This window comes from Chrysochloris asiatica, unplaced genomic scaffold (assembly GCF_000296735.1).
Source record: "Chrysochloris asiatica unplaced genomic scaffold, ChrAsi1.0 scaffold00171, whole genome shotgun sequence".
Lineage (NCBI taxonomy): Eukaryota > Metazoa > Chordata > Mammalia > Afrosoricida > Chrysochloridae > Chrysochloris > Chrysochloris asiatica.
The window spans coordinates 6,318,401-6,333,066 of record NW_006408689.1 but is presented as its reverse complement, the minus strand read 5'-3'; the positions used below and the strand labels follow the sequence as shown (position 1 = coordinate 6,333,066).

Sequence of the window (14,666 nt, the reverse complement as noted above, 5' to 3'; positions counted from 1 at the left end):
TTCTGTGTGCATGGGGTCGCTATGAGTCGGTTCTGATTCGATGGCACCTGACAACAAACAACAAAAATACAGCACCCAAGACGTGTTGATATATTTTTATCCCTCTGTTTAATTCTGTCTGTGAATTATATATAACCTCAGTTGTGAGAGCCCATTTTTATTATACATTCTGAAGAATTAGTAAAGGCACAATGTTCATTTACACAGTTAAATACAGTTAGCACTGTGTAACCTCAGAGACAAGTTATGTGAGTAATTTCAGCACCGAGCTTGTCTGCATGGTACATAAGGTTTACATGGCTGGTGGGACTCTGCAGACAACCGTTTCCAAAGCACATGGCATCAGAACTGCCAAGGGAGGCATAAACAACATAAATCAGGTTCATATGCCTATACTCTCTGGTAGCATAGTGGTTACGAATCAGGCTGCGAACCGCAAGGTCAGCTGTTCGAAACTACCAAATGTTCCGCGGGAGAAAGAAGAGGCATTCTGCTCCCATAAAGATTTACAGCCTCGGAAACCCTGTACAGGGTCTCTATGAGTCAGAACCGACTACTCGGCACATAACAACAGCATGCCTATACTCTAAAAATTCTGATTCTGCTGGAGGTGAGGCCTACTGGACCCTTAACAAGATGGACTGACACAGTAGTTTCAACAGTGGACTCACACATGGTGTTGATTTTGAGAATGGTGGGCAGTGTTTCATACTGTACATAGGGTTCCTACCAGTAGGAACTGACTCGACGGCACCAAACAACAAAGTTAATAGTGGAAACTCTTGTGACCAGGTCATGATAAAGAAAAACATTATAAAATGCCTATGACTTTTCCAGCTAAGAATTCACTGGTGACCATAATAAGTCTCCATGGTGTGAAGGAGCTAAAGCCATGTCATGGTGGCTTGAGGAGTAAATGCAAAGGTGAGAAAGACTAGACAAGAGAGACCATTCTTTTAAACTGTATGGCTGTGAGCATGAAAACGGGAAAGCCTGTGGTCCATTTGGGAGGCAGAGAATCTTGGAGAAGAGGGGTGTGATTTTCATAGAGTTAGAGAACAGAGCCAGTGTAGAGTAAGGTCTAAAGAGAAGGAGAGAAGATAAAATTATTAAGAGTATGGGAAAGGAGGATCACAGAGTAGGATTGCATGGCCAACGATGTTAGTCCCCAGAGAAGGGTGGTAGACATGATTTGTTAGAGAGGACGTGAAGTCAGGACATTTCTTCCTGAATGGAAGGACAGACCTTTGCAAAGGAGGTCAGAATTTCAGAGAAAAATATGTTTTTGTTTCTGAAAAATTTAGCTCAGTTAATGTGTCTTTGCTTCCACTCTTAACTTTGCTTGTGCACATTATTGTCATTGCTTGATTGTGTGGTTTTATTGTGTATCTCAATTTTGGAAAGCTGTGTGAGAAATCACGAATTTTAGGATTGTTGTTTGGATGACTGGGCTAATTGTTTCATTTAGTAATCCAGTGGTACCTTAATTTTTTAAAAGTCTCTCTCTTGAAAAGGTGCTTGAGATTTTAGTTTTTTTGTATTCTGTGGCTCATTACCATTTGAGTAATGTCTGCTTGTTCACCCAGGTAGCTCCAGTTCTCAGGAATATGAGCCAAAGCTTCTCAGTCCTGAGCAATACCTAGGGTAGTCAGAAATTCCCATAGTCCTCGTAGAAATTACATACTGTTCTTAAAAATTCTGTGCATAATCAATTTTTTATTACAGGTTGACAAAATTGAGTGGTATAGGCTGGGATGTATAGGAATGTCTTGTACCATGTCAACACTATGCAGTGTGTGACGCTAACTTTCCGTGTACTCCCTTGACCACAGACTCTCTTAGGTGAGAAAATAACAAAGACCAGGCAAAATTACATGCTAGGATAGGCTAAGCTATCTTTCCTTTCCAGTCCTGGCTCATCTCCTTTCTGTTTGCCTCATTAGGTTTCCATGTGTTAGTCTACTGAGTTTTAAATAATGACAGGAGTGAAGAAAAGGCAGCGCTGTGGGAGACACATGCAATAATGGTTAAAGAGGAGAGACTACACAGTGAACACCACTCTATAGTTTGCAAATTACTTTATTTATATTATCTCATATAATTATCTGTGTTTTACACATAAGGCAATTAAAGCCCAGAAATAGTAAATGCTTTATTTGCCCAAAACCACAGTTAATAAATGTCAGAACTGGGACTTGAATCTAGATTTTCTGCCTCCTAATCCATTGTTTTTCATACAAAAGTCTAAGGCATCAATTAGCACTAATAATATTAATATATTTTTTAAAAATACATGTTAACCATAATTGTATTGTTAAAGTTGTGTTTTGTTTTTTCCTAAGAAGATTAGCACTATACAAATACTAGCTGTTATTATTTTAACTGCTAAAACAATAGGCTAGCTAGAGGAATTCATTTAATTCAGTTAAATAAGTTCCTAGTATCCTAGGTAAATAAAATATTGTCCATTCTTTAGGCAGCAAAGAAAGCAGTTATATAAACATCATGCAATGGATGCTTCATAATCACATGGATGCCATGTGAAAACAAAGATTGCTGGGTTCACACTTACAAGCTCCTACGTGATGGTGATGTCACTGGTCTGGGAACCACACTTTGAAAGCCATCACATCATCTATCTTGAAGAATCAGAAAAGTGATAACTTAGTAAAGTTTGAAGAGTTAAATAGGAACTCGCTTAATGTCATGGGTGGAGTGGCATTCCAGGCAGATGGCATAGCATTTAGATGTTCCTTAGATAAGAAATCACAAGAGCGTTGGTATTGAAGTCAAATGAAAAGAGATGTGAGAGAGGAGGCTGAACTCATAGTGGCTTCAAGTGCCATGATGATGTGTCCTGTCTGCAGGCTGTGCAGAACTACTGAAGGGTCTGGAACAGAGAAGTTCACCTTAGTCAGGTTTGCATCTTTGAAAGCTAATTAATTACAGTATGGAGACTTAGAGGAAGTTCTCACTTTCCTTTTAAACATGAAAGAGCTTCTTTGAAAGTCTATAATATTGTGACAAGGGATCAGTCAGGGAACACAATATATCAATGTGTTACAACTTGATATATTGGCCTACCAGTTACTTGGTCACTATGTGTCCAGCATATGTATAAATCAAAAATACCATCCTTGACTGCAAGGGCTTGTTTGAGCCAAGACTAACACATAGGAGAACAGAGTACAAGACAGAACAGGATTCCACCAAGGACAGAAAAGAAAGTGGTCAGTCAGGGCTAAAGTAATCGGTCATGGCTTCACAAAGAAGGCCAACCTTGAGGAACAGTGGCATTGCTTAACTAGAGGAAGGTAATCTAGGCAAGGGGTTCTTGTTGTTAAGTGCTGTCACATCAGTTCCAACTCATTGCAAGTGTGAATAATGTTTCCAAGTGACTGGTGGATTCGAACCAAAGACCTTGTGGTTAACAGTCCAGTGCTTATCGTATAGCATCACACCAGGATTCCCAAGCAAGGGAACTCCAGAGTAAAAGAGCAAAACCAATTAAAAACTAGTTATTAATGCGTATATTTTGGCTCATGGCACACCAGGCTTTTCTTCTGAGATACCTCTTGGTAGACTTGAACCACCATCCTTTTGGTTAGCAGCCAAGCATGTTGTCTTAGATTGGGTTCTCTAGAGAAGCAAAAACAGTGGAATTTATATATGTATATGTATGTCTATGTTGTCAAGTGCCACTGAGTCAGTACCAACTCATAGCGACCGCATGCACAACAGAATGCAGCACTGCATGGGCCTGCGCCAACCTCACAATCACTGCTATGCTTGACCCTATCGCTGCTGCCACTGTGCCAATCCATCTTGTTTGGGGTCTTCCTCTTTTTCACTGTCCTTCTTTTTACCTGTATTTTACACATAAGGAAATTAAAGCCCAGAAATAGGATATGCTTTACCACCACTTTACCAAGCATGATGTCCTTCTCCAGGGACTGATCCTTTCTGATAATATATCAGAAGAATGAGAAAGGAAGTTTGGCCATACTGGCTTCTAAAGAGCATTCTGGCTCTTCTTCTCCCAACACAGATCTGTTTGTTCTTTTGGCAGCCCAAGGTACTGTTAATATTCTCCAGCAACACCATAACTCAAATGCATCCATTCTTCTACTGTCTTCCTTGTTCACTGTCCAACTTTCACATCCATATGAAGCTATTGAAAACACTTGGATCAGGCACACCTTAGTCCTCAAACTGACATCTTTGCTTGTCAACACTTTACAGAGGTCTTGTGCAGCAAGCAGATTTGCATAATGCAATACATCCTTTGATTTCTTGACTGCTGCTTCCATGAGTGTTGATGGTGGATCCAAGTAAAATTAAGGGCTTGGCAACTTCAGTCTTTTCTCCATTTATCATGATGTCCAGTGGTAAAGATTTTTTCTTTACATTGAGGTGCAATCCATACCAAAGGCTGTAGTCTTTGATCTTCATTAGTATTTTAAGTCTTCTTCACTTTCAGCAAGCAAGGTTGTATCATCTGCATATCGCAGGCTGTTAGTGTTCCTCCAACCCTGATGCCACATTTTTTTCATATAATCCAGCTTCTTGGATTATACATACATATTAAATAAATTTGGTGAAAGAATACAAACCTGGTACATAATTTTGTCTGTGACAGAATAATATTCATACACCTACAAGGATAGGATAAGCACTCAACCTAAAGATCAGTTTGAACCTCACAGTTCAAACTCACAAGCCACTCTCAGAAACCCCATACAGGTTTCTGAGCATGAATAGCATGAGTAGAAAGCAACTGTATGGCACATAACAACATAAAGAGAAGTTTGTATCAAGGAAATGGCTCATAATTGTAAAAGTGGAAGAGTCCCAAATCTGAGTCAGGCAGGTCCAAAGGCAGGCAGGTCTATCAGGCAGACAGGTGGGTCCAGTAGGCCAGCTGGCTGACAAATAATAAAGCAGGTCACTGGCTCAAGTCCAAAAAATTGGAGGTTAGAAGACAAACCAGATGCAAGCAGAAAGCAAGCAAGCTTTGCCTGAATGTCCATTATATTGTAATCAGGCAACACCACTTTGGGAAGATCCTTTCAATTCATTAGCTGTTCATAGCCAGTCATTATAGAATTACCTATACCAGCTCATTGCTAATTATCATAGAATTACCTATACCTTCTCATAGCCAATCATCATAGAGTAACTATGCCTGCTCGTAGCCAATCATCATAGAGTTAACTACACTGTTCACAGCCAATCATTATAAAGTTAACTGCACTGTATTAGATCACACCATGGGAATAACCACATCTCAACTGGAAAACCAGTGGAAATCCTTGTAAAGTCAAGTTGACACAAAACCTTAACTATCATACATGCCTTAACTATCATACATACGGGACAAAAGAAAAGAAGGTGAACTTAACTGTGGATTCACAGGGACATTGATGAAACTGAAGCCTCATAGGACAGGGCCTCGTCTTAGAACAGTGAGGGAGGAGTAAAAAAAAAAAAAAATGCTTGGATCAAAAAGACTATTTCCACAGGGAAGTCAACAACTCTTAAAAAGAGGAATTAAGTGGGGCAACAAATATTGAAAGCATAATATTTCTCAACTAACTGTAAGCCCCTTCTCTCTGATCACCTCATGTGACTAGGAGTCAAGGGAACAGAATACAAAAGTTTAAGGAGGAGGAGGATGCATTAGACATTGGTTTTGATTGGGAGCAGGCATTGTTCTGAGTAATAGGTGGATTGTCAATCTGGCAGCTCCTTACAAAAGGCCATCTGTCCCATGAACTGGGATGAAGGCCCAGGAAACCTTTTTCAATGCCAGATGGTATCACAATGCACTTTTGCAAAGGAGGCTTCTTGGGTCCTTTGTTCATTCCCTACTTGGGGAATCTGAAAATATTTTTGCATCTTTGTTGTCTAAATTGTGTTCTGTTTATCTCCTTCCTTCACAATTTAACTGTCTTTACAGCAGCCCCTTAAACTTTCATCCAAATAGCAGTGTTTGTACAAATCCATAAATTGCTTTTTTCTTGAGTCTTTTTTAAAGAATGGTAGATTTGTTCACACTGTACATTAGTCACATTCTATCCACTCTTAAAAAGTATCTAAAATTTCAATTTTCTGACTGTACATTATCCATCTCTTTGATTTCTGTACTTTTTTATTTCTAGTACCAGGAGCACCACGTGACTTTTTCTGTGGTTCCCAAAGAGTTAAATTGCTTGTCTTCACAGGAGTGGCTTCCTGCTTGACTTGCGTGGTGGAGAGTAGCACAGCCACATGTAACATAGATTACAGACATTGGACAGGGCTCAGCTAGGCACAGTCTCTGCCTGGGACTCAGTCCCCATTCCAACCATACCCTCTGTTGTTCTAAATTAAACACAACCAAATTCAAAGTCATTTTACACTGTGGGCTTTTGTGGTCTCCTAGTGTGGCACTGTGGGTTAATGCACCAGACTGCAAAGCCATTTGAACTACAGTGTCATAGTTCAAGCTCACCAGCTGCTCCTCAGAAACCCTATAAAGGGTTGCTATGAGTCAGAGCCGACTCGATGGCACTTAACAACAACAACAACAGGCAGAGTTGAAGCTATGTTTAATACATTAGTAGAGCTTCTGACATGCCTGACTTTGGTAGGTGAGGTGGCAGTTAGGATTCCTGTGCCTGAAAATACAGATAATAGATCACCCAATTTAATTAAATAGACATCATTAAGTCTAGTGAACAAGACTTATTGAATTTAACATTAACTGTATTTAAACACAGTCCATCTTAAACTTCCTTTTTCTCCAAAATTTTACCTTGGAAGAAAAGTCCATTTAAAAAGAGACTTTGCTGAAGGGTACTCCATGGGGCACATAGCCACTGAAAACAAAAGGCCCAATTTTAATTGAATTACACACTGTGTAATTATTTAACCTGTACCAGCTGGTCTCATGAAGCTACCAGATTCCTTAGAGAGCTTGTACTTAGCCGGGAACATAAGGTACCTTATTAGTAACAAGAAAAATGCCTTCTGTACCTGTACCCTCAATCCCCAAAGACCATAATGTATAAGGGAATGAACCTTAAAGTTCATTTTTGGTTTAAGAGGCAGTGATCCCTTCCTTTGAGAGTGTGAATGGATTTGCTAGAGCACCTGTAGTCCCTGAGGATTGGCCAACAAAAGCAGGATGCTATTGCATCAGATAGGTAAGAGTAATTTCTCTAATTAGTCATTTGAGATTTCATTTTTCACTTGGAAGTACTTGAAACTTAATTTGTTTGTGACATGCAATTGGCAAACTGACAATAACTACAACCCTACCTCCCTCTGTCTTGCAGTCTAGCATAGTGTGGAAAGCTCCAGTGGGTCTCAGTGTGAATGCTTTGCTTCATCTGTCAACATCAAGCTAACTACAATACCCTTTGTATTGAAAACGGTGTCCTAATTACACATTCCTCACTTAAAATGCTAGAATAACCCTAATGAGTTTCTCATGATCAGTTTTCTTTTAGATGAAATTTTTTTCTCGACTCCCCAAAATTATGTCATGTGAAGTAATTCAGATTTCTGCTCATTTACATGTAAAGAGTGCACAGCAAGTCTTTTCAGGAAGTTGTATTTTATGAAGGAGACTTTGTAGTGCAGTGCTTAAGCACTTAGCTGCTAACCCATACATAGGTCAGCAGATACAACCCATCAGCCACTCTGTGGGAGAAAGATGTGTCTGTCTGCTTCTATAAAGATTTACAACCTTGGAAATCTCATGGGGCAATTCTACTCTGTCCTATTGTGTTGCTGAGTCAAAATGAACTCTAATGAAATGGACTTTGGGTATTTTATAAATTAAAGTACAAATAGGATTGAAGGCAGTCCCTGCCTTGGTCTTTGATTAAAGAAAGAGTCTATATATGTATTTTGTTTTTAAAACCCAACTCTAAAGACAGATTGGGAGCATGACAGCTCTATAGGATGGACACTGGACTGTCAATCACAAGGTCGGCAGATGGAGCTTGCCAGCCTCTCTACAGGAGAAAGATGAGGATTTCTGCTTCTACAAAGATGCACAGCCTCAGAAAACCCTGTACAGAGTCACTATGAGTCTGAACTGAATCATCGGCACTTAACAACAAAGACATTAGATTGATTGGTATCAGATGTAGTCCCCATAAATCATCACTATTGATTTTACATTTGTTTTTAGCTCTTTTATGTTATAATTTGTTATCCTGATAGCTAGCCCCTGAGTTGGTGCAGGGACAGAGCCTGGAAGGTGATTTCTTTCAATTCAAAGTAATCTATACATGAAACAGATGAGCATTTAAACACAGAATTATGAATCTCTTGCCATGTATGTCATCACCCTGGCTTTTCCCATGGATATATGCACACAGTAAAGTCTGTGACAAGTGAAAACATTGGGGGTTTTCAAATAGTATAGTCCAATCAGCATAGGCACAGATAGATCTCCTATCTGCCCTGGATGTTGCAGGGAGCTGGGTGCTCATCTACTTGGCTTTTCACACTTGGATGGACTCTTAGCACTCTGCATGCAAATACTACGGCTAGCTTTTGGAAACTCAGACAATTCTTCCATCTTCCTCAATAGTGCAAGTGATAGGAGACACAATGTCTGCTGGCCACACCCCAGTTTGTTGATTAAAGAAAGGTTGCCCAGCCCTCTTTAAATCTGCAACGGCATAGATTCTTGTGGGTAAGAGGATATAATAGGGCCGGATCACTGTGTAACCCATTTACAGTAAGGTTCAGTAGGCTTTCTGAATGTGCATATTGTATTTCAGTATCACTTCCTGTGCTTTTATTTGCTGGACAATTTGAGTGAATATAGTTTAATCTCATTTTAACATATTATTTTACACCCTTTCTCCTTTGGCTTTCCATTCAGTATTCAGTCACATCACTCAAGACCATCCCCGAGCTGTGCCGGCGATGTGATTCACAAAACGAAGACAGATCAGGTGGGTTTAGCTCCTCCCTTCGCTTCCTTGTTCTGAGTTAGTGTGAGAGCCCCTGGAAGCTGCTTCTCCTTCCATTGGTGGTTCTTTCATTGTTTCCTTTTTCCTTTATGGACTCACCTCTGCCCCTAACAAACAGATGTCAGGTCATCTACCCAATGATGACAAGACAGGGAGGTCCTAATGAGGGCTCAGCTGTATACAAATAGAAGTAGACAAACATCTCAGCAGCTCCAAACCACAGTATATGCAGCAATTTACTGAAAACCCGAGAAACCATTGGTGACAAAACATAATGATGCAGGCGCCAATGTAAAAATGTTGGATGCATTTACTGCCCATATGGCAAGGACCAGCTTGGGGGATGTTGTTTTGCCAAAGTCTGAAACCCTATCAGGGATGCGACATGATAGAATCTGTAATAAGGCATACTGTAACAGTTAAGATTAAAGTGAAGCTTTTGAATTTAATAGTGTAAACAGAGAATTATGGCATATAGATGAAAACCAGCTGGTTGACCTTTTCTCCTTGCACCCCACCCCCTCCTCTGACAAAAAAAAAAAAGAAAGAAAGTACATTCAGGGTTGTTTTTCCCTCTATAAATCAAATTAAGCCTGTCTGCTTTTTTCTCTGTGATGGGCAAAATTAAAAATACAAGAAGATATTGATGGGAAAGATTCCATGATGTTTATTATTTTCCCTAGTAATTACCTTAAAGCATCACCATTAACCTTATCAAAGTTGGACCTTCTCTAATAGTAATAAGAGTACTGAGACCCCAGGGTGACAGAAGGCTTATGATCCTCAATTGAAAAAAAAAATAGACATTCCTCACCTATTTAGCTGTGAATTAATGCGATGGACTGCAAAGTTGCTTTGATCTGCAAGGTCAGTGGTTCAAGCTCACCAGCAGGCCCTTGGAAACCCTATCCAGGGTTGCTATGGGTCGGAACCAACTTGATGAAACTTAACAACAACCTATACAGCTACTAACTGTCTAGGTCTCTCTCACAGAAAGGAATTTTGCAAAGCTGATTTGGTACTTTACCCTGAACTGTTTGTTTTCTTCTGACATTTTGCTTAGATAAGACAGGGAAACTAATTAGTCTTCTAGGTTTGTTTATCTCTATGTTTTGGGGTTTTTTTGTGTGTGTGAGTAAAAGTAATGCTTCAATGTTTAGGTCAGATACATCACAGAAGATGATGTTTTTAAATTCAAATAAAAACTTTCACTTACCCTTGGTTTTTGTCTTATCCCCAAGCTCTCCAGTTTCTTTATCCAGTCTAACAGAGGCATTTGGCTATGAGGTTTAAAAAGATGTATCTCTTCAAATAGCCCCATCTGGCTGGACGTTGAACTGAATGGTTGTGACCAGTGTGACATGGACAGCAGAGGGCAGTGAGATGTCACCAGGTTCAGAGTCTAAAGACCTGGGTTTGAGAATAGGGTTTAACCATCTATCAATAGACAGTCTTGAGCCTGTGGCTCATTTTCTATTAAACAAAGAAGTCTTTTCTTCCAGTGTCACCAGGTTGTTGTTAGAATCAAAGTTGGGGTGTTTGAAGTTACTTTACAAATGTAAAAGTTTCTTTTTTCTTTAATTAGAGGTAGAAAGTGAGAAGTGATAATACTAGCAAACAGTCTGATAGAGCCTAATGTGTTAGATACCATTGTAAGCACTTCACATGCATTACCCAATTAGTCCAAAAATCCCAGTGAGCTAAGTACTCTTATGGTCTTCGTAAGAAGTATGAAGGGGAACTGAGGCATATATAGAGCAGAGAGTAAGTAGTTAAGTATCATGCTCACGGTCAGACAGCAATTTAGTTATAGAGCTGGGATTCAAAACACAAGACGTCTATCTCTAGAGTCCATTCTCTTATCCATTCCATATACTACCTCTTAGGTAGCTAGACATAGGGGTAACAGTTTTGTTTTAGGATATTACCCTTATTTTTTTTTTTTTTTAGTCAGCACTGCCCTTCATTGCTTAAGTAATACATTTCATCTCTCTACTTAGTAGCTACTCTTGCTGACCACATTGACTGAAAAAACAGAAACTTTAATTTTTTTTTTTTTTCCTGCTGCCTGGTTCACTCAGTTTTCTCCAGATCTTGTGACTTTTAGCCATTTCCACACTGAGTCATCTGTTTGAAAAGATTACCATAAAAATGGAAAATAGCATGCAATCCTGAAGCAAAGCCCTCCTAGGTATTTGCTGTAAGAAATACAGAGGATTTTATTTCTACATGTAGGATCTCACTCTAGATAGAGTGAGAATGATCCTAAAAGGAAGAATAGGTGGGGGGTGGAGAAATCCATCTCTCTATAACATTGGCATAGGATTATCTATGGTCTCACTTGAAAGGCATCTTCTCAACATGATGAGATGTTTAGAGCCAGTTTTGAAAGAGATACCATATTCAAACCCCTTCACTTACAATGGTGGTGTGCCCCCAATTCATAGTGACCCTGCTTAGGGTTTCCATGGCTGTAAATCTTTATGGAAACAAAAAGCCTCATCTTTCTCCCGCGGGAACAGCTGTTAGTTTCGAACTGCTGACCTTGAGGTTCACAGCCCTACTCATAACCACTGCTCTACCAGAGCTCCTTTTCATATGCCCACACCAAATCAAGATGTTTGTCTTCACTTTTCTAGATTATGTTAAGCACTATTTTTTTGTATTTATTAAAGGAGCTCTGGTAGTGTAGTGGTTACGAATCGGGCTGCTAACCTCAAGGCTGGCAGTTAGAAACTACCACCTGTTCCGTGGGAGAAAGATGAGGCTTTCTGCTCCCATAAAGATTTACAGCCTCAGAAACCCTGTGCAGGGTCGCTATGAGTCAGAACCGACTCCACAGTACTTAACAACAACAACATTAAATATTAACATACATCCTTTTATTAAAAATATTTAACAGAATGTTCTGGTACACATTGAATCTTTTATTTGTTCATTCAGCAAACATTTGTTGAGAGTTCTGTGTTCAGGCACTGAAGATATTGTAAGGAGTAAGACAGACCAGGTGCTTGTTCTCAAGGAATTTAGGCTCCAGTGAGAATGACATATATAAATAAATAAATGAGACTAATTCAGAGAGTGATGAGGTGACGTGAGATAAGGTGATGTGGATGTTGGTAAAGAATATGGGATCTCAGGAATATGAGTAGGAGCCAGCTATGTGAAAGCTACAAGCATGTGAAGAAATGTGTTGATGACAGAAAAACTAGCAACGGCAAAGTCCCTGAGCCAGAAATAAGCAAGATAAGGAAAACCAGGGTAGCTGTAGCATGATGAACAAAGTAAGAAGTGATAGGAAATGAGGCCAGGTAGATGAGATTCTTTAGGACCCAATGAGTGCCTCCTGATCACAGTTCAGATATTATGCTAAATGCAGTGAAGAGTGCTGCCAGCAGAATTCCAATCCTATCACCTGAAAATAGGCCTCGCAGCATGTAGAGCCACAATTCTCTCCGCCAAGACAAGGACCTTAAAAATCATCTAGTCTGAAAGAGAGAGAGGGATCAAGAAAGCGAGAAAGTACAAATAATAAAGCAAAATTGTAAAATGTTAACAACGGATGAATGTGGATCAAAGGTACATGGGTGTTCTTTGTACTATTTTTATGTTCACAATTATTCTGTAAATGTATTTCCAAATGAAAAGTTTAAAAGCTATTTGCAAATAAAAGGTTTTAAAAGGGGTTTTGGAAAAAGAAAAATCTCACTATTCAAAATCCTCCAGATCTATTAAGGTATTCCTTGTCTTCCTCACCATGGGGCCATCCAGCCTTTACTTGCTCACCTCAGTGGCACAGAACTGTCTCATGAGTCAGTCCATCCATAAAGACTAATTATTTTGTTCAGCAAAAATCAGTATCCTCAAACTTCTACTTACTGATCTTGGTTCTTCCTTCAGAACTTAGTAAAGAAATAGAATTGCTCTTGTGCAAGAGTGTCCCTAAGTGTTTGGAGTGAACAGTCACTCTTGTCTTCCCATATCCTCCTCGGTTTTCTTGCTGTCTTTGGATGCACCGCTGTTTACCAGTGTCCCTCTTCTAAGGTCATTCCATATATGGTTGATCAAAGCCTATCAGCTCCCTAGAGCAGCCCCAGGATTTTCCACTTACCTCTTCTGCCTTCTGATGTGGGCTCCAAAGACAACACTCATGCCTGCCCTTTGTGCTTGTTTCTGAGTGTTCTGAGACAAGCAGACATGGGAAACGTACCCTGATTGAGACCCTTGCAAGTCTCTTTATGAGACAAAGAGCCCAAAACTCATCTCCTTCCATCCTTGGACCCTGAACCAGTGCCACTAGTGACACCCAGGATGGCCAATGACAAAGTGTTGTCAGTGGCCTGCAAGCCATGTCCTTACACCTTTCAAAAGTTCATTCATGCCCAGTGAAGACTTTGATCCCTATTGAGATGTATATTTTTCACAGATAGGAATAACATTTTGAACTGTCCTCCATCATTTACACTGCAGTATAATTAGATTGCCAATGTTTGTGAGAGAGGAGGTTTTGAAAGGAAGGGAGTGTGAAGGTAACTGTGGATGCTACAAAGGGTGGGAGGGAGTGATGAACTAGGAGCTAAATGTCTAGACATGAACTCTGCCTATGCTTGGCTCTGCACTTGTGCTGTGAAGATTAGAGTTATTTCTAAGTGTCCATATTGTTGTTGTTATTAAGGGCCATCGAGTCAGTTCTGGCCATAGAGACCCTGTATAAGGTTTCCGAGGAGTGGCTGGTGAGCTTGAACTGCTGACCTTGCAATTCAAACCAAGTTTGCAATCCAGCACATTAACCCACAGTGCCACACCAGGACTCCTAAATGTCTATATACCAGAAATTATGCCAGATTCTTTATAAACAATGTCTTTAGCCTCAGAATAACTCTGAGGGAGAACCATTATGCCTATTTTATTGATGAGGAAACTGAGGCTTACAGAAAACAACCATCCTAAGGTGCTGGATCTAACAAATGGATTTGAAACCAGCTCTGCTGTCTCCAGAGCACTTCTGAAGTTAAGCCACTGAGGAGTAATTTAGTCCAAGAAACTGCATGTGACTAGTAGTATGAGGGTGTAGGTTAGAAGCATAAAACGTTATGAGTGAAAATTTGCACCTAAATATAGAAAGTTATTATGAAAAGTTTGCATATATTCTCTGTTTAATCCCTGATGCTCATATAGGAAAAGAGGACAGCCCAACGCAGCGAGTGTTAATGGATTTCTCCAAGTGTGAGCTAAAAATAAATTATGTAGACATATGGTATTCAAATCAAAGTACATTCGGTTTCATTGACTAAGTTTTTTTTTTAGTTAATTAGACATTAGAATCCACATTTTTCAACTCACAGTGCTTTAAATGTTCTTGTGATACATTTAAAATTTGTATCTGCTAAACTCATTGTATAGTTTCTCATGGAAGAAGGCAGATAAATATTAATGCAGCTCTACATCTAAAAATTCAGCTTAGAAAATTCAATTACATAATGGTAGTACATGACCCTGTGAAATGTTTGTGAATAGATTCTGAAAGAATTTGAATGCTTAAATAATATAATATACATGTATGGCAATGGGTAAAGGAAAACCATGCTTTATAAACTTGGTATCTGGTAAAGGTCATTGTGGATGTGCATTTAAAAGCATTCCAAAATTGCCATATATTTAGTCCCTTTGTATGAAAATTATGTGACAGTC

At 39.5% G+C, this 14,666-nt stretch overlaps 1 protein-coding gene across 3 annotated transcripts in view; it reads left to right on the top strand.

Moving 5' to 3' along the window:
- The window catches only part of SNCAIP (synuclein, alpha interacting protein), a 120,587-nt gene that overhangs the window by 15,869 nt on the left and 90,052 nt on the right, over positions 1 to 14,666 (top strand). For all 3 annotated transcript variants that reach the window (XM_006871635.1, XM_006871637.1, XM_006871636.1), the window contains exon 2: positions 8,885 to 8,957. In XM_006871635.1, coding sequence (XP_006871697.1) covers positions 8,885 to 8,957 — 73 coding nt within the window. The remainder of the gene's footprint in view (positions 1 to 8,884; positions 8,958 to 14,666) is intronic.